We start from the raw sequence: 18,688 nt of genomic DNA, 5'->3' as shown, positions 1-18,688 counted from the left end.
AAGTTGGAAGAGGATGCTGCAGATATGCCAAAATGAGGTACTAGTCTGCTTTCTTAGGAGAAGAAACTCTTCTCTAAATTCCTTGTAGGCAGGAAATGTCATCACCACCAAATAATTAAGTCAAGCTGTCTTAGGAGTGATGCTTGAATCATCCCCATGAGCTGAGAGGGGAGACAAAAACCACCCTGAAAACAAATGCACATGTACTCCCAGCCTAACTTAATAGTGTATTTAACCACAACTAAGTCATTCCTCCCACATCTCGTACTAGCTATAACCTGGTTAATGCTTTCACTTGAGATGACAGCTCTTTCATTCTGAGAGACGGAGACTGCATCACTCAAACTCTAGCTGTGGGTTTGTAAGACTACACTGGAGAAAGCAAAGTCTACGATTTACTGGGAAAGAATCTCAGAACAGCTCATCCTTCTGCAGCACAATGAACCGTAGTAGTTATCTAGCAAGCACACAGAAAGAAACAACTGTAATGACCTCCTCAGGTTAAAGTAATAGCTCCACCAGCTTTAACTGCAATGCTTTTAACATTTCCGTGAACGCTCAAGCAATCCTGTCTCAGTATTCCATACTTGCACTGCACTGCTTTAAGTTCACCTCTCTAATTCTAGACAGGGAAATTTGAGCACAGACCCATTACCTTTCAAAACCAGAAGAATTCATTGCATGTTTTTTTTCCTGCATTTAAGAAGAGAAAGTTTATTTTAAATGTTAAAGAAAACTCACCCCCAAGACCCCAAATCTTTCACAAAAGTTCCAACCACAGAGAAAGTCGATTTCAAAGTTGTGATTAAGGATTACGATGGCATTCTCCTTCCCATATTTGGGGTAACTTTGTGGGTCAGTGTAGAGGGTGCAATTGGTGCCTGACCACCATTCCAGTAACATCACCATCTCTGGAATAAAGAACAAGAAATATATGAATGTACATAGTATATGCAAAGCCACAAGTTAGTAACATGTTAAAAAGCATCAGTCACCTCAACCAGCACATAGCAAAAAAGGGCTGTAATGAAGCTGAAATGCTGAACATAAATCAGACAGTCACACACATGTACAGCAAGGCAGGGACAGAGAAGAGAAGGAAAATAAGGATATTGCATGGAAAGAGGAAGCAGAAAATTTCCACAGTGATACTGAGGAAAAGGAGTTCCGTTTATTTGAAAACTGCAAATTCAATGCTTCAAAAATCAATAATTTGAATTCAAAATTCAAATTATCAAAAGACATGTAACATTAACATTCACTAGTACAACAAAATTAGATGAAGAACAGAAAAAGCTTTTAGGAGGAAGAAACACAACTATTCCTTGCCATATACAGGTCATCATGCTCCTCTAAAAACTGTACAGTTTTAGACCACAGAGCAGTTCAGACAAAAGATGTGCAACCAGCTCTGTTACATGTACACTTTATGCACCACCCTGTTAACTTGTCAGAAGTAACTGTCATATGACCTGCTACAACTGATGCACTCTACATTTGCAGGGGTGTATCAATCCTCCAGAGCAAAGCCAATAGCTCAGACTGGACAAAGAACATCCATGCCCAGACCAAAGGTAAGGTGAGAGTCTGGCAAAGTTTGCAGAGCCAAGGATAGTTATTAATAGCATAACTATCTGCATATCCTTTAGTGGATGAACTGATGAAGTAAACTGGGGAGTGGGAGAGAGGGAACAGGGAAGAAGAGAAAACAGGGAAATGACTGTTAAATACCTCAAAACCACTCTGGATTTGCACACAGCTTTGCAAAAACCTAACTGTAAGAAATGATAAGGATTGAGAGGACAGTGAGAGTTGTTTAAAACACAGGTGTACTTAGAGGCTGGAGTGTGGTTTCTCAGCAGTTTCCTAGTGACTATCATGTAACTGTCACCCATCAGGTTGAAGGAGGTGATCCTGCCCCTCTACTCTGCTCTTGTGAGGAAGCAGAAAACTTCCACAGTGATACTGAGGAAAAGGAGTTCCGTTGGAGTATTGTGTGCAGTTCTGGTGTCCTCAACATAAAAAGGACATGGAACTGTTGGAACAAGTCCAGAGAAGGGACACGAGGATGATCAGGGGACTGGAGCACCTCCCGTATGAAGACAGGCTGAGAAAGTTGGGGCTGTTCAGCCTGGAGAAGAGAAGGCTGCGTGGAGACCTCATAGCAGCCTTCCAGTACCTGAAGGGGGCCTCTAGGGATGCTGGGGAGGGACTCTTCATCAGCGACTGTAGTGACAGGACAAGGGGTAACGGGTTAAAACTTAAACAGGGGAAGTTTAGACTGGATATAAGGAGGAAATTATTTCCTATCAGGGTGGTGAGGCACTGGAATCAGTTGCCCAGGGAGGTTGTGAGTGCTCCATTCCTGGTGGTGTTCAAGGCCAGGGTGGACGAAGCCTTGGGAGGGATGGTTTAGTGTGAGGTGTCCCTGCCCATGGCAGGGGGTTTGGAACTAGATGATCTTGAGGTCCTTTCCAACCCTAACTATTCCATGATTCTATGATTCTATTTGCTTATCCTATTATCAAGCACAGGCAAGAAGTAGGCTTTCACAGAATCACAGAATGGAATGGGTTGGAAGGGATCTTCCTTGTTTAGAGACAAGGATGCCGTGTAGAAGAATGTCAAATGCTTTGTACCAGTGCTGTAGCCCCATCACAGAAGGGCACCAAATTTGTTGGGCAGGACTTGTCCTTAGTGGAGCCATGTTTGCTGTCACCAGTCACCTCCTTATTTTTCATGTGCCTTGGCATAGTTTTCAGAAGAACCTGCTCCATGATCTTGCTGGGCACAGAGATGAGATTGACTAGCCTGTGATTCCCTGGGTCTTCAATTTTCCTTTTTTTTTAAATGGGGATTATGTTTCCCCTTTTCCAGTCACTGGGAACTTCACCAGACTGCCACAGCTTCTCAAATATTATGGACAGTGGGTTAGCCACTTCATCCGCCAGTTCCCTCAGGACCCACAGACGCATCTCATCAGGTCCCATTGACTTGTGCACCTTCAGGTTCCTTAGATGATCTTGAACTTGATCCTCCCCTATAGTGGCCAGTTCTTCATTCTCCCAGTCCTTGCCTTTGCTTTCTGTGACTAGGGCAGTGTGGCTGGAGCACTTGCTGGTGATGACAGAGGCAAAAAAGTCATTGAGTACCTCAACCTTCTCCATGTCCCAGGTAACCAGGCCTCCCCTTTCCTTTTGGAGACAGCCCACCTTTTCCCTAATCTTCCTTTTATTACCAATGTATCTACAGAAGCTTTACTTGTTGCCCTTGATGTCCCTGGACATAATTCTATCAGGGTTTTATTTTTCCTAACACATCCCTATTTGCTCAGACAACTTCTCTGCATTCCTCCCATGCTGCTTGTCCTTGCTTCTACCTTCTGTAGGTCTCCTTTTTATGCTGGAGTTTGTTCAGGAGCTCCTTAATCATCCACACAGGCTTTCTAGTGTTCCTACCCAACTTACTCTTTGTCAGGATGCATCAGTCCTGAGCTTGGAGGAGCTGACCCTTGACTATTAACCAGTTTTCTTGGGACCCTCTTCCCTCCAGGGATTTATCCCATAGTAGTCAACCAAGCAGATCCCTCAAGAGGCCAAAATGCACTCTCCTGAGGTCCAGGGCAGGAAGCTTGCGGCACACACTCCTCACCAACCTAAATATCTTGAATTCTACCATTTCATGGTCACTGAAACTAAGACTGCCCTCCAGCTTCACGTTCTCCACCAGCCACTCCTTGTGGGTGAGAACAAGATCCAGCATAACACCTCTCCTCACTAGCTCCTCTATCACTTGGAGGAAGAAGTTATCATCAATATATTCTAGGAACACGCTGGGTTGCTTATGCCCTTCAACAGATATCAGTGTGGTTGAAGTCACTCATGAGGACCAAAGCTTGTGAATGTGAGGCTGCTCCTATCTGTACAGAGCCTCATCCACTCAGTTCTCCTGGTCAGGCAGCATGTAGCAGACCCCCACTATAATATCACTTGTCCCTCCCCTCCCTTTAATCCTAACCCATAAGCTCTTGGTCAGCTCCTCATCAATCCCCAGGCAGAGCTCCATCTGGTCATGACATATGATCAGATGGTCACTGACACAGAGGGTGACGCGCCCTCCTCATCTTACCCATCTGTCCTTCCTCCTCAAGGGCCTCTATCCCTCCATTCCAACCCTCCAGTCGTAACAGCCATCCCACCATGTCTCCATGATGCCAATAAGATCATACCCCTGCAGGTGTGTGCATGTCTTTAACTCCTCTTGTTTATTTCCCATGCTACATGTGTTTGCACAGGGGCATTTCAGTTGGGCCCCCAGTGAACCTGACTGACTGGGCAGAGGGGCAGGAATTCCTTTGTGCTGCTCTTCAGGTGCTCTCCTGCTGAGCTGTGATCCCTCTCCAGGCTCTGGGCATCTCCTGCTGGCTCTGGCACCAAACTGGTAGGAGTGGGATGGATTGAGGATTCTCCCCCCACCAGCTGCTTAAGTTTAGGCTTCGCAAGCGTATGACCAAAGCTGCTCTTCCCCTTCCCTGACAGATGGCCCCCAGCAGACCAGGTTTCTCAAAACAAGTCCCATGGCCTAAGTAGCTGAACCCCTGGCTGTGGCACCAGTCCTATAGCTTTGTATTGGTTCTGCTTGTAACTATAAGCCTGACGACAAGACTTGTCAATCAAACCCTTATTTATCAAAGTCCTTCCAGTCTGGGGTATGGAATTTGAGGTGAGTCAGTAAAGCCAATAAGCAAGGAGAGCTCTATCTCCATGGAGACAGAAAAAGAAAATCTAAAAGCAGTGGCTCTCCTCAAGCAACCTATGTCCTGAGATGGGGGTCCATGGGACTAAATCTGTCAAGATGGAAAAGGAGTTAAGAGACATGTTTGCTTCATGTCAAAGCTACCACAAAACTTCTGCACCAAAGCAAAGGTCTAATGTGAGAAGCTGTTTTTGCTAAGTGAAACATATCTCCTTCTCAGAGCCCATCCGTGCCATATGAATGTCTATGCTGGAAGGATATCTGAGATGCTCCAAAAGCACCACAAAACCTCATTCACCTCAGGGAAGATCAAAACCAGACCAGTCTCTGAATCTTTCAGTTTTGGTCCCCTACTGGCCTCGACTAGTGACCGAAAACAGAAAACAGCTTGGAACAAGTCGTCTACATTTTCAAGGCATCATCGGTGGAATTAATTGCCTGGAGCTTTTGGTTGACATTGTGCTGTACACTGCAGAACAGGCATTAGTGACATGAATAAATTTTATCTAACAGTGTTACAGTCAGGCTAATAACAATCTATTCAAATAACATTACCTTAATATGATAAAACCATGTTTATAGTACAGATAAATGACTGACTTGTCCATCCATCTGCTTATTTCTAATCAGTGCAGGTAAGTACTACCATGGCCGGAGTACATAATATTCAATACATACTATTAGGCATCAAAACAATAGTCTGAGATGCAGAGGGAGACCTAAACTGCCATATGTTATTCAAACGACAACTTCACTGGTTGGAAACTGACTTCCCAACAAAAGCCAAAAGATGGCCATATCTCAGCAAGAGAGCTGTGGAGATACAGAAATCATAGAATCATAGAATAGTCAGGGTTGGAAAGGACCTTAAGATCATCTAGTTCCAACCCCCCTGCCATGGGCAGGGACACCTCACATTAAATGACATCACGCAAGGCTCTGTCCAACCTGGCCTTGAACACTGCCAGGGATGGAGCATTCACAACTTCCCTGGGCAACCCATCCCAGTGCCTCACCATTCTCACAGGAAAGAATTTCCTCCTTATATCCAATCTGAACTTCCCCTGTTTAAGTTTCAACCCGTTACCCCTTGTCCTGTCACTACAGTCCCTAATGAATAGTACTTCCCCAGCGATGTATATACATGGCTGTGCTTCTAGACTTTCCCTGCTAAGATCTGCTCCTTATGACACACATTCACAATCTGAAATCTTTCCAAGCATGTATTAAGATCTGCATTGGAAATAAAAGCTCTCCACTCCCAAAACATAGCAAAATTGGATAATGATTGGGGGAAAAAAAAAACTAACCCAAACACAGTCATTTCACAGAATCACAGAATCCCAAGGGTTGGAAGGGACCTCAAAAGATCATCTAGTCCAACCCCCCTGCAAGAGCAGGGTAACCTACAGTACATCACACAGGAACTTGTCCAGGCGGGCCTTGAATATCTCCAGTGTAGGAGACTCCACAACCCCCCTGGGCAACCTGTTCCAGTGCTCTGTCACTCTTACAGTAAAGAAGTTCTTCCTGATGTTAACGTGGAACTTCCTATGTTCCAGTTTACACCCATTGCCCCTTGTCCTATCACTGGATATCACTGAAAAAAGCCTAGCTCCATCATCCTGACACCTACCCTTTACGTATTTGTAAACATTGATGAGGTCACCCCTCAGTCTCCTCTTTTGCAAGCTAAAGAGACCCAGCTCCCTCAGCCTCTCCTCATATTTGCAAACTTTACAGAATCTACAGTCATATCCCAAGGCAGACAACAATCAGAAAAGAAAGGAAGTTAGTGACAGGATTAATTTGTCTTTTGCTTAAGTGGGAACCTAAATAAGAGAAAAAATGACTGCCAGCTGGGGTTTTCTCTTTTCTAACCTCTACTGCCTTGAGACCTATTGCCTAATGCAAACAAGTAGACATGATGACTATCAGGCCAGCCCTTTTGAAGAAAAAGCCAACTTTATACCATAAAAAAAAAAAAAAAAAACACTTCAAAGCCATCCCTCTTCAAGTGTGTTGGTTTTATTTTTGCCTTTTGCTAATAAATTTCAACAAAACTAACACTACATCATGAATCTCACCAGACAGGCATGACACATTCACTGAGCTCTTTGGTTATATATTTTCAGTCTCAAATACATTCCAAAAAAAGCATAGACAAAAATATTTCTGATACTTCAGATTTCATATAAGCAGGATTTTTGTTTGAATAAATATTGCAGAAATAGGTCCCTGCCCATGGCTGGGGGGTGGGAACTAGATGATTTTAAGGTCCTTTCCAACCCAAACCATTCTATGGTTCTGTGATTCTATACCTGACCTTTCATGCCCAATGGCCAGCGATACGCTCAGGCAGTTGCTGCAGAAACGTAAAGCAGGCAGTGAACACCTCTGTATTAAATACAATAAATACAGACTTTCAAGCCTTTAAGTTCTTAGCCTGTTTCTTCCCCTCATATTCCCTACTCTTTCTTTCCCCTTCCTCCCTGCCTCCATCCTCTTTGTGGCTCTCAAGCAATGATTAGCAGTATCAGTCTGCACTACTCTTGCATCATGTCCCCAGCTTACTTCCACCACCTGTCTCAGAAATCTATCACCCAGCAACTTGCTGTGGTGGCTCAGCAGCACAATGTCACGCATACACATCCTCCTTCCTTCCTTCACAGTGTAGACGATCAGTGCAAGTTTCCTCCTCTTTGTACACCAATCAGAATGTATAACTAAAACTCAATTTATAGAGGGAGAAAAAGGATTCTCCTGCTCCCAGTCAGGGCTGGTCCAAGATTTCTAAGGCTTCTCTCCACTCCCTTTCATGAGGTTTTGGAGTTTGAACATCACAACCAAGCTGGTAAATTCACATTCATGCATAAGGGTCATAAGGGTTCCTACCTTACAAAGCAACTCCTCCAGCAACACTTACACACATTTAAAAGGAAGGAGAAAACTCAAAAGAACTTGAAATTTCTCATCACTGCTTTGAAGGCAGAGTCCTTGCAGTACATTACTAGTACAGACTAGGGACAACACAGGCCCCCTGAGGAAGCTTTCAGGAGAACTGACTACACAGGATTTGGAGAAGGCTGAGGTTCTGAATGACTTCTTCGCCGCGGTCTTCACTGGCAAAGGCTCTGACTACACCACCCAGGTCTTAGAAGGTAGACGCAGGGACTGTGAGAATGAAGACCTTGGGCCCACAGTAGGAGAGGATCTGGTTCGAGACCATCTTAAAAATCTGAACGCGCACAAGTCCATGGGACCTGATGGAATCCATCCGCGGGTCCTGAAGGAGCTGGCGAATGAAGTTGCTAAGCCACTGGCCATCATATTTGAAAAATCATGGCAGTCAGGTGAAGTTCCCGACGACTGAAAAAAGGGAAATATAACCCCCATTTTCAAGAAGGGGAAAATGGAAGACCCAGGGAATTACAGACCAGTCAGTCTCACCTCTGTGCCTGGTAAAATCTTGGAGCACATTCTCCTGGAAGGCATGCTAAGGCACATGAATAACAACAAGGTGCTTGGTGACAGCCAGCATGGCTTCACTAAGGGGAAATCCTGCCTGACCAATCTGGTGGCCTTCTATGATGGGGCTACAGAACTGATGGACAAGGGTAAAGCAGTTGATGTCATCTACCTGGACTTGTGCAAAGCATTTGACACTGTCCCACATGACATCCTTCTCTCTAAATTGGAGAGATATCAATTTGATGGATGGACCACTCGGTGGATAAAGAACTGGCTGGATGGCCGCACACAAAGAGTTGTGGTCAATGGCTCAATGTCCAGCTGGAGACCTGTAACGAGTGGTGTCCCTCAGGGATCGGTGTTGGGACCGGTCTTGTTTAACATCTTCATCGCTGACATGGACAGTGGGACTGAGTGTGCCCTCAGCAAGTTTGCCGATGATACCAAACTGTGTGGTCCGGTTGATATGCTGGAGGGAAGGGATGCCATCCAGAGGGACCCTGACATGCTTGTAAGGGAGGCTGATGCCAACCTCATGAAGTTCAACCATGACAAGTGCAAGGCCCTAAACCTGGGTCAGAGCAATCCCAGGCACAGCTACAGACTGGGCAAAGAAGAGACTCAGAGCTGCCCTGCAGAGAAGGACTTGGGGGTGCTGGTCGATGAGAAAATGAACATCGGCCAGCAGTGTGTACTCGCAGCCCAGAAAGCCAACCGTATCCTGGGCTGCATCAAAAGGAGCGTGACCAGCAGGTTGAAGGAGGTGATCCTGCCCCTCTACTCTGCTCTTGTGAGACCTCACCTGGAGTATTGTGTGCAGTTCTGGTGTCCTCAACATAAAAAGGACATGGAACTGTTGGAACAAGTCCAGAGGAGGGCCACGAAGATGATCAGGGGACTGGAGCACCTCCCGTATGAAGACAGGCTGAGAAAGTTGGGGCTGTTCAGCCTGGAGAAGAGAAGGTTGTGTGGAGACCTCATAGCAGCCTTCCAGTACCTGAAGGGGGCCTATAGGGATGCTGGGGAGGGACTCTTCGTCAGGGACTGTAGTGACAGGACAAGGGGTAATGGGTTCAAACTTTAACAGGAGAAGTTTAGATTGGATATAAGGAAGAAGTTCGTTCCTGTTAGGGTGGTGAGGCACTGGAATGGGTTGCCCAGGGAGGTTGTGAGTGCTCCATCCTTGGCAGTGTTCAAGGCCAGATTGGATGAAGCCTTGTATGGGATGGTTTAGTGTGAGGTGTCCCTGCCCACGGCAGGGGGGTTGGAACTAGATGATCTTGAGGTCCTTTCCAACCCTAACTATTCTATGATTCTATGATTCTATGATTACAGCTAGCTTCAGGAGAGGCTGATGATAGGGAGAAAATATGCCGTCAATTGTCTAACACAGTCTGTCTGTTTAAGAATTTTTGAGGTTTTCTAACTTTCTGGAACTAAAAACCCTTCACCCTGTCGTACAAAATAGCCCCTACCTCCTGTGAGAGTAGACTGCTTCCTAGCCCTTCGCTGCACAATCTGAACTGCCTCAATGCCTCAGCAGAACAAATAATGAATGAGAAAACATCTCCAAGACAGACCTGAACTAGTTATATGAAAAATATTTAAAGGAAGAAACACACACAGAGTTCACTGAGACTTGTTATTTCCCACCTCAAAGTTTTGAAAGAATGAGTCATTAAAACAGTTAACACTTAGAAGTTGTTATTACTTCCTTTAGCTAACTATTCTTGTTAAACCATGGAAACATCTGTTTACAAGATTAACTATAAAATGCCTCTTTTAAAGCGCAACTAAAAGCATTGTTATATATTGTTTCTGTAAGTACAATAATTTTAAGATCTTAAGTAAGTATGTAAGCTGTTTTGAGAGCAACAGAACTGTTTTCTTCTATGACATTCTTCATTTTCTTTAACCTATTTTTCAAGGCAACACCAAGAAAGAGAAAATTCTACTGAGAACGTATGATACAAGCATAGTAAACTCTTCAGTTTAAAAAGCAACACAAGTGGGCAAGCTGTGACCACCATCCCAAAGACTTGACAGGGTTAATGACTCCATGATGAGTGGCTCCATGATGACTACACAGAACACTGGGGAAAGCCTTAAAAAAATGGGAACAAAAAAAAAAAAACAACCCAAACACAAGTAAAAATAAGGCTAAAGAAAGACTGACAGACATTGCAGACTGGTCCATGCCTGTCTGTGGAAGAATTACTTACAGTAATAACTTACTATCTTTCCAAATTTTCAGACCACACTTACTAGGTATGCCTCCTTAATGTTTTCCATATAATGAATTAAAGCCTACAGGTAACTAAGACTTTAATTCATTCTATAGAAAACAAATTCTGTAACTAAGAAAAGCAAGTCTATTATCTTCTCTGGACTACTGAAAAGCCCTCTGTGTACCGCAGACAGGGTTAAACCCCTGAATGATACCTACTATATTAACCGTGAAGGAGGTTTTCAAAACATTTCTAAGCATCGATGACCTCACTGCCTCCTTACAAAGGCTATTATAGTGCTTCACGGTGCAATCTAACCTGACCAGGAATTTATTTCCGGTCTCTACTCCTTTCTTCTCTGCAGGAACTACAAGTAATTATGAGAAAAACGGGAAGGCAAGAGTTGTTTTAAGCTTGAGCCGATTAGATACATGAAACAATTGGAGCTCAGAGCTGGAACATTATTACACATCTACAAGAAAAAAAAATTAAAATAACTTAGTATTATAAAAAAAGCATATATGTATTTTCTGTGAGGGGAACAAAAAACTGGTTTCTGGGAAACAACCTGGAGCTAGAACGTAAAAGAATGCCTTTCCCCAAGATGAGGGGGAAGTCATTCACAGACCCAGACAAGGTACCAGCTCTCCAGCTTCAAGCAGGTTCCCTTCCATTCTTTATTCTGCATGAGCAGCACATGTAGATATAAATGTGAGCACCAATGAGGTGTAATGGAGTAATCTGGTCCACCCTGAGACAAAGGTCCTGGTCTTCAACCTGCAGGAAAATGCTTACCATGACTGGTTTAAACTGAAGCGAAACCCCAAATCCAGCCCCCTCTTGCCTCAGCGCCACCACCCATTACCTAACCCACACACATTTACCCTAGCTGGTGATACAATCACTGCTGCCTTTGGACTTCTTTTCTCCTCCTTTAAAGCTGTTTTGCAGCAAAACATGTGAAGTTGATGTGAGGAAAAACATGCACACAAATTTAAAATCAGAACCAAACACAACCTTTCTCTACTGGCTGCAGGTCTGTTTTTGGAGGTTTTTGCCCCAGTCTCTACAGAAGATCCTGTAAGAAACTGCCTTGAGCAACACTTCAATGAATTACATGACTAGGCTTTTAGGGACAGAAATCACCAAAAGAGAGAAATGATAACCCAATTCCCCACCCATCACACTAAGTTTCTGGATGCGCTTGCACGGAAAAAGACAAACACAGACCATCCCTTTCATACGTTCAAGCTCCGAGACACATTTCTTTCAACATCTGCTTCCAAGAAATTCTTCTAATCTACTTTTCTTCAATAATCTTATATTCCAACAAAGACAATGTGCTGCTTTTGCCACAAATGACTGAAATCAGTATAGCATGCACAGATAAAAGGAGTTAGTACCTACAAACAGTGAAAGAAAACATGCCACTTGTCAAGCTCCTATGAGACCAACATTTGCTTTGTATGGGCATGAAACCAGGCAAACACATCTTCCAGATGTGGTTTCTTGTTGCCCAAAACATCACTGGATTTTTCCTACTGCGCACAGAAGCACTGCTACAGAGGAACTGCTTAGCAAAGAAAATGGTTTCAGTGCGTCCACTGCAGGCCACTATGCAAAAAAAACATCAGTCTTGTTTCAATACTTTCTTTGAAGCAACTTCTTATTATCATGGTTTAACCTCAGCCAGCAGCCAAGTACCATGCAGCCACTCACTCACTGCTCTCCCCCCACCACCAGAAAAACAAAAGATTTCTCCTAGCACCCCTGGCCTATTGGTAGCTTTTACTATTTTTAAGCCTGCATATCTTTAAGAAATACTGTGCCTACCTACTAAATCCTTTCACTGTTAAGAAAGATGCATTATGACCATTAGATTTATTATAAAGACCTCAGCATTCAGATCCTTGTGGGAATTGGTTATCAGCAGGAAAGAGATAACAACCCAAAAGAAAGTCCAAAAGCTACCAACTCCAGCTTGCAAGCAATCCCAAACAATTTTTGGGAAGTTACTGATGCTCTTACAAGGGAAGGTTGAGAAGAAGAAATCACATATATCTGTCTTGGCCACACATGCATGTTTTCCATGTTGATGGATTCATACAAGTGGCTTCTGCTTCCTCTCAAAGAAAACCTAGTCTACAATATACTAAAACCAGTCAGAAGATAGCTGGAAAGAATGGTTATAAAGTTATGGTTTCTGTCACCTCCACGATGTCTGTGTACATCCAACTAACATCAGTGTCCCACAGACTTTTCCCTGTCTTTCTCTGTCCTGTATTCCTACTTTCCTCAAGTCCATAGGTACCAAATCTTCCTCCTTTCACAGGCTAATGGGCGAATAGATATGTTAACCTTTGACCAACTGTTCTCAATCTGAATTTAACCTGAAGATTGAAATTTCTCTTTTAAGCTTGAATAAGGCTTTCTGCATGCACATCCTTTTCAGCTTTCCAGGTTAGTCAACTAGTCTAAGAACCAATACTTTTAACTGCAAATCATTTGTATTACCCATTTTTCTTGATTCTGTCTTCAGACAACATCATTCAAAACAGTAAAGACTAGATACACTACAGCCTCCTGTTATTCATATGGGCAGGCATTATCTGTCATAGTACTTCATGATTCTGTGATATGATTTTATGATGCCTAACAAATAGCACTTTGCCTAACAGCACTTTACACAAGTAATCCCCACTGCCCCCAAGAAAAGCAGGTTGGGCTCCAGATGTCAGTACTGATTTAACACTAGCCTACTCTTCTGTCTTAAGCAACCACCATCATCAATTACCTCAACTGCTACATGCAACTATTTCTAAAGCAAATTTTAATTGCAAAATGATGGATTTATATACAACGCATCATCCTCTTGAAGTTTAACACAGGTTTCTGGCATGCACTTCAATAATATGTTCTGCTGAGGTGGCCTGTTGTGATGCAGTAGATATTCTGGAAAAGCATGCTCACAGTGGTTCTGTCCCAACTGCTATGCAAGGTCTGTGCTATGAAGCAGCCTTCCTGAATAAGAAATTTATATTAGGAGTATCAGGAAAAGTTTTGCTGTGTCCTTACTAGAAGGAAGCATTTTATCTCAGCAAGCAGGAGCTGAGGTCAGGCTTCCATGAATATTAGATTATGCTTTTTATTAAATTATTCAGTGTATGATGTTCTCGAACCAGGAAGTCTAGTATTTTCATCTGTACAAGCACTGACTGGTAGAAGAGATGACTGGTGGGAGAGGAAACATGAAAAGACTAGGTAAGAAACAACTTAAAAGAAGGTGCGAAGTATTTTGGGGTGATCAGTAACACAGTGTTTGATAGTCCTTATCAGTTAGTTTAGCTTGGGCTTGCACATCAACTGCTTTCTGAAGAGGCAACCAAACAGCTTTCATACTCTGGCACACAGTCCCACACTGGGACAAAACAAAATACAACCTGATCCATCACGTATCCCTCTCCTGACACGCCTTCATCAAGTATTGACCCTGCATCATGCCTTACTCAGGAGAGTGTGCAAGGACTAAATTTTGTGTCCCACTGAAGTTGTTGCAGCGACAGCTTGTTTGAGCAGTACATACGAGGTTACTCCAGTTCTCATTTTGATGCCTAGGGTGGCATATTACTGTCTAAATCCCAAAACAGAAGCTTAAATGAGAACAAGGTGACCTATATTAAGCATAAGCAAGTGCCAACTTAAATTGACAGACTCAAAAAATCAAATCAAGTAATTATGCAGTGGTCACAAATCTGTTCCCAAACTTTTATAAAACACCGAATGCACAATCCTTGAAACCAGGCATTTGAATCCCTACAGTTTCTTTTCAAGCTCTTTCCTGATATCAGAAGAACTAGGAGCAACTTGCTGTAAATAGAGGTTGAGAATCTGATGTAACTTAATAAGCTTTCAGAAGAAACATCAGCTATTTACAGTACTTACAGCATGTACAGACAGAGGAAAGAAAAACAAATAACTGAGGATGCAAAACACACATTAAAAATATCACTGGGTAATATGAAAAAATTACAAATACTGTTAAACACAGGAGACACTACATGGGCATAGTCAGTTAAATAGTTTTACAGTTTTGACCAGGATTTCAGAGATCAGACAGAAACATCTGACATATTTGTAAACTTTTTCATGGTACAAGCCAAACCAGAACCTACCTGCTAGTACAGAAAAGCCTAGGAGAAATAAAGCAAACGTGCAAGTCAGGACTGCAACCTAAGTTTTAAACAAAGTAGATTTTTGCTTCTTGTTCCTCAATAACTGAGGCCGTGATATTTCTTTTTGTGAAAAGACAGCAGGATTAAGTCAGGTTAGTTTGGATTTAAGTGACTGGGACAGACCCAGAAGTCTGATGGATGAGCCCCATGCTGCATTTAATTATAGAAGGATTTATTTTTTTTTTATTTTCTTCACATTATTTGAGAAAAATATACATTATGGGTTAACCCCAATCAGCACCTAAAGGCAAGGAGCTAGGAGGAGCTATGCTTCTGTAACAACTATTTTTGAAGTAGCTCAACCCTGCCTTACATATGTTGCTAATATCTATTTCATTCAGGGTGCTGCGGGACTCGGATCCTCTATACCCCCAGAGGTCTGGGATGTCCATCTTGATGCATTACTCCCCAAAACATGGATCACTCATGAAGGTCCTTTGACCCTGCTTTATTTCGAAATCAACTTTCAAAACAATCTAGATTATTCTCTTCCCTTTCTCAAACACTTCCTCAGCTGTGTTGCCCCAAACTAGGTGCGACAAATGACTGCTGTGGCTTAACCCCGATCAGCAGCTAAGCGCCACACAGCCACTTCCTCACTCCCCCCATCCCCAGTGGGACAGGGGAGAGAATATAAAAAGCAGACACAAGAAAACTCATGGGCTGATATAACAAAAGTTCAACAAACAAAGAAAAGAGGAATTACAAAAAAGAGGAAAAAAACCCAAAGCAAGTGACGCAAAAGCAATCACCTCCCACAGGCAAACTGATGCCCAGCCTTGTCTCCAACAAATGCCTGCCTTCCAAAAAAAAAAAAAAATAAAAATAAACGCCCACCCCTCAGTTTTTACTTCAGTGCATGCCATTATATGGCACAGAATATGGCCTTGGTCAGTTTGGGTCAGCCGTCCTGGTTGCATCCCCTCCTGACTTCTTGCAAACAACTTCTTGCTGGGGGAGAGCAGACAAGAGTGGCAAAAAGAGGAAAGCCTTGATGCTGTGCAAGCACTGTTCACCTATACCCAAAACACCAGTGTGTTCCCAGCACTGGTTTAGTTACAGATCCAAAACACAGCACCGTATAGACCAAGTACAATTACAAAGAATTCACTCTTTAAATTCTTTCTTTGAATGGTGTGCAGACTAATGACTACAGTTCATGATTTAGTCATTCAGTCATTCCCAGCCACGATGAGAGAAATGTTTTTAGTTAAGAGTGCCCCAACAACAAAGCAGACATTTTTGCCCCCATATCACCAGTGAGAAAGCAACAAGGGAGACTGCTGGCAAGGAAGCAGTGCAGAAACAGAGGTATTGAAAAACTATCTATCTAACAAATTGCAACTCAGGGAGACTCAGATGACCTCCCAGAATACTGAATCAGAGAAGAAATGATGTTTTGTCAAACAAATAGTTTCTGACTGAACATGGCACTATGTTTTTAAAAATAGAAAAGAGCAGAAAGTACTAATAATTAGACTGGTAAGTAGATAAATGATCAGGCTAACTACAGAGATAGTAATCAGACCCCACTACTACACCAGGAATGAAAACAAAACAAAATCACAAAGCTATTCAGAAGAGACGTCTGCAAGAGTTGGAATTTAGGAAAACAAACTGATTTTTCAGAGGAAGGTCTATCTGTCACTATCTCATAACTCTGATTTCATTGACAAAAGACAGACTTCAAATCTAACATACCCAGGCTATATTAAGCCATTCATTTAATGCAATAAAAGAAACTGCTATTAAACCAAAGGGAAACTGAAGGTTAGTAAACAGCTGTAAAGAAGGACAAAACTGAGAAGTGCAACTATCTGTTTTTGTTGTCTTTCTGGTCAATCTGGATAAAAAAAGATCTCCTTGAAGTGTTTCTGAGGACTAAGACATTCAACGCAAACTAGTAAATTTTGTGGATGATACAAAGTCAGAACACACTTTAAGAATTCGATGACCTTGACAGGTAAGGTAACAGAAATGGAATTAATTTTGATAGGACAGCTCATTGTGTGATGCCTTGCAGAACTAATAAAAGGTCTCATAATTTCAAAATGACAGAGGAGAAAATTATCTGGGAACATCAGCTTGCCACTGAAAGTTTCTGTTCTGCTCACAATATGCAGCTCTAAGACAGAAAAAAACAGCATTAGGGTGTTTGTTCCTAAAAGAAAATAGTGCATTGCACCACTGAGTTAATCTCCGGACCAGCAGAGCAGTACCAGACATCCATGCTCAGGAAGAAAAAGCTGAGACAAAGCAGATGCAGACCAGGGCTATCAGGGTGGCTGGAAAACAGAAAAGCTTGGCTTCCTCAAGCCATCAAACAAATGCTGGAAGAGGATTGGGTTGCTCCCCACAAAGATAGCTTAAGGATGTAAAAGGTTAGCAGTGTGTAAAAAGCACAATTTAAGCAAAATACCAGTAGGACAGTAACAACTGTGTCTAAAGTGACTGAAAATACAGGTATCTGATATTCTGAAGCATCTTCTCATTGCTTTGGTAGATTAAATATACCTATCAGCTTTACAAATTGAAAAAGATTCATCTTAAGAAGAGTACATCATAATGCTGAGAGCAACAGCATGATTTTACTTCAGAGACAGGAACTCTGTTCTAGTCCTATTTCCTGTCGCAGGGAAAAAAAAGAAAAAAAGAAAGATTTTCCAAACAGACAGTCTTACAGGCCAATAAGGCCCTTCCATCACTGCTCAAGAAATACACTGCAGAGGTATGCTACACAGGCTGCTTCGAGCATTTGCTGTACAAGGAGGAAGCCAGTACCTCGCAGCAATATGCAAAGGCTGTTTAAGCAGGGTAGTACCAGCCAGCAACCTTTCCCAGATTTCCCAGATTTTCTCAGCTGAAAACCACTTGCCAGGGTCTAAGGATCTGAAAATTCAAGTACATACAAATGCAAATGTGAACTAAGTTAATACACGTCATACTTAACTTTTAGTACTTATTCAATCTCAATTGACTCCTTTGATGCAATGAATCATTAGTGTTTCCTTAATTGTAGGGCGATCAACACTGTCCATACTTAGGACTCATACTAGGACTCAGAACAACAGCCCACACACTCATGTCACTGTGTTTTTTTGCCATATGTATTGCTTCTATGTACTAATTAGACCATCTAAAGACTAGGGAAGTTATTTGACCCTTAACTGAATCTTTCATGTTTAATCCATGTATTTTGGGAGGTAAACTATTTTCACATAATTTCTCTCCTTCTAGCACCTATTCTCACAATAGTCTTAATTTCTACATATAGCAAGTTTACCTTCTTTAGCTTCAAATCAAACAAAAATTTGGACTTTGGAACAAAAGCATTTCAGGGAAAAAAATGACACATCAAGACAGAAAATCCATTATTTTTATTGCTCTAAATCCATGTCATCAACATGTCTAATCTGTACTTTCAGTTACTAATGAGAAAAGATGTGAATTCATTTCAGAGAAAAAAGACTGATGAGAAAGGAGACCACCAGATGCCAAAGAAAGCCATCTATAGCACAAACTGCAAAAGCGAATTTAATTAGGAAACTGAGCAAAAGCTAATTTAAATCCTAAGAAAATCTGCACTGCTTTTAAATAAAGCTCCTAGTTACCAGTGTTATATTTCACAGAGGCATAAACACACACAAAAAAGAAGGAATTATCATCTCTGTAGAACAGCAGAATAAGAAAACTAGGGGTAATGGCATCTAAGTTTTCTGTACTTTCCCAGTAGTATCTGTGTTTGGCTTTTGATTTCAGATAACTACTGCACTCATAAGAAATACCCACATATTACCAGAAATAATATGGTACAACTTATTTTTAGACATAAGGCAGATAACTTCTACTTAGGCTTCTTATGCACAAGATTCTACCTGAATTTCAGGACTGGAAACAAAAAGATGACCGAGTACCTGTATTACATCATGGAAGTTTCATGCTGAATAGCCGCAGAACCTCTGTCACTTTGAGAACATTGTTCAGAACAAAACCATTATTCAT

At 42.2% G+C, this 18,688-nt stretch overlaps 1 protein-coding gene across 4 annotated transcripts in view; it reads right to left on the bottom strand.

Annotated features, from left to right (window-relative positions):
* AGPAT4 (1-acylglycerol-3-phosphate O-acyltransferase 4) overlaps positions 1–18,688 on the bottom strand; it is a 92,214-nt gene that overhangs the window by 35,961 nt on the left and 37,565 nt on the right. For 3 of the 4 annotated variants that reach the window (XM_065680446.1, XM_065680447.1, XM_065680448.1), the window contains one exon: positions 742–911. In XM_065680446.1, coding sequence (XP_065536518.1) covers positions 742–911 — 170 coding nt within the window. Of the gene's footprint in view, positions 1–741; positions 912–18,600; positions 18,620–18,688 lie in introns of those variants that run through there. The other variant, XM_065680449.1, reaches the window with a different exon arrangement.

Source organism: Lathamus discolor, chromosome 5, assembly GCF_037157495.1.
Source record: "Lathamus discolor isolate bLatDis1 chromosome 5, bLatDis1.hap1, whole genome shotgun sequence".
NCBI lineage: Eukaryota > Metazoa > Chordata > Aves > Psittaciformes > Psittacidae > Lathamus > Lathamus discolor.
Note: the sequence above shows the minus strand (reverse complement) of the source record. Positions and strands in the feature narration are given on the sequence as shown.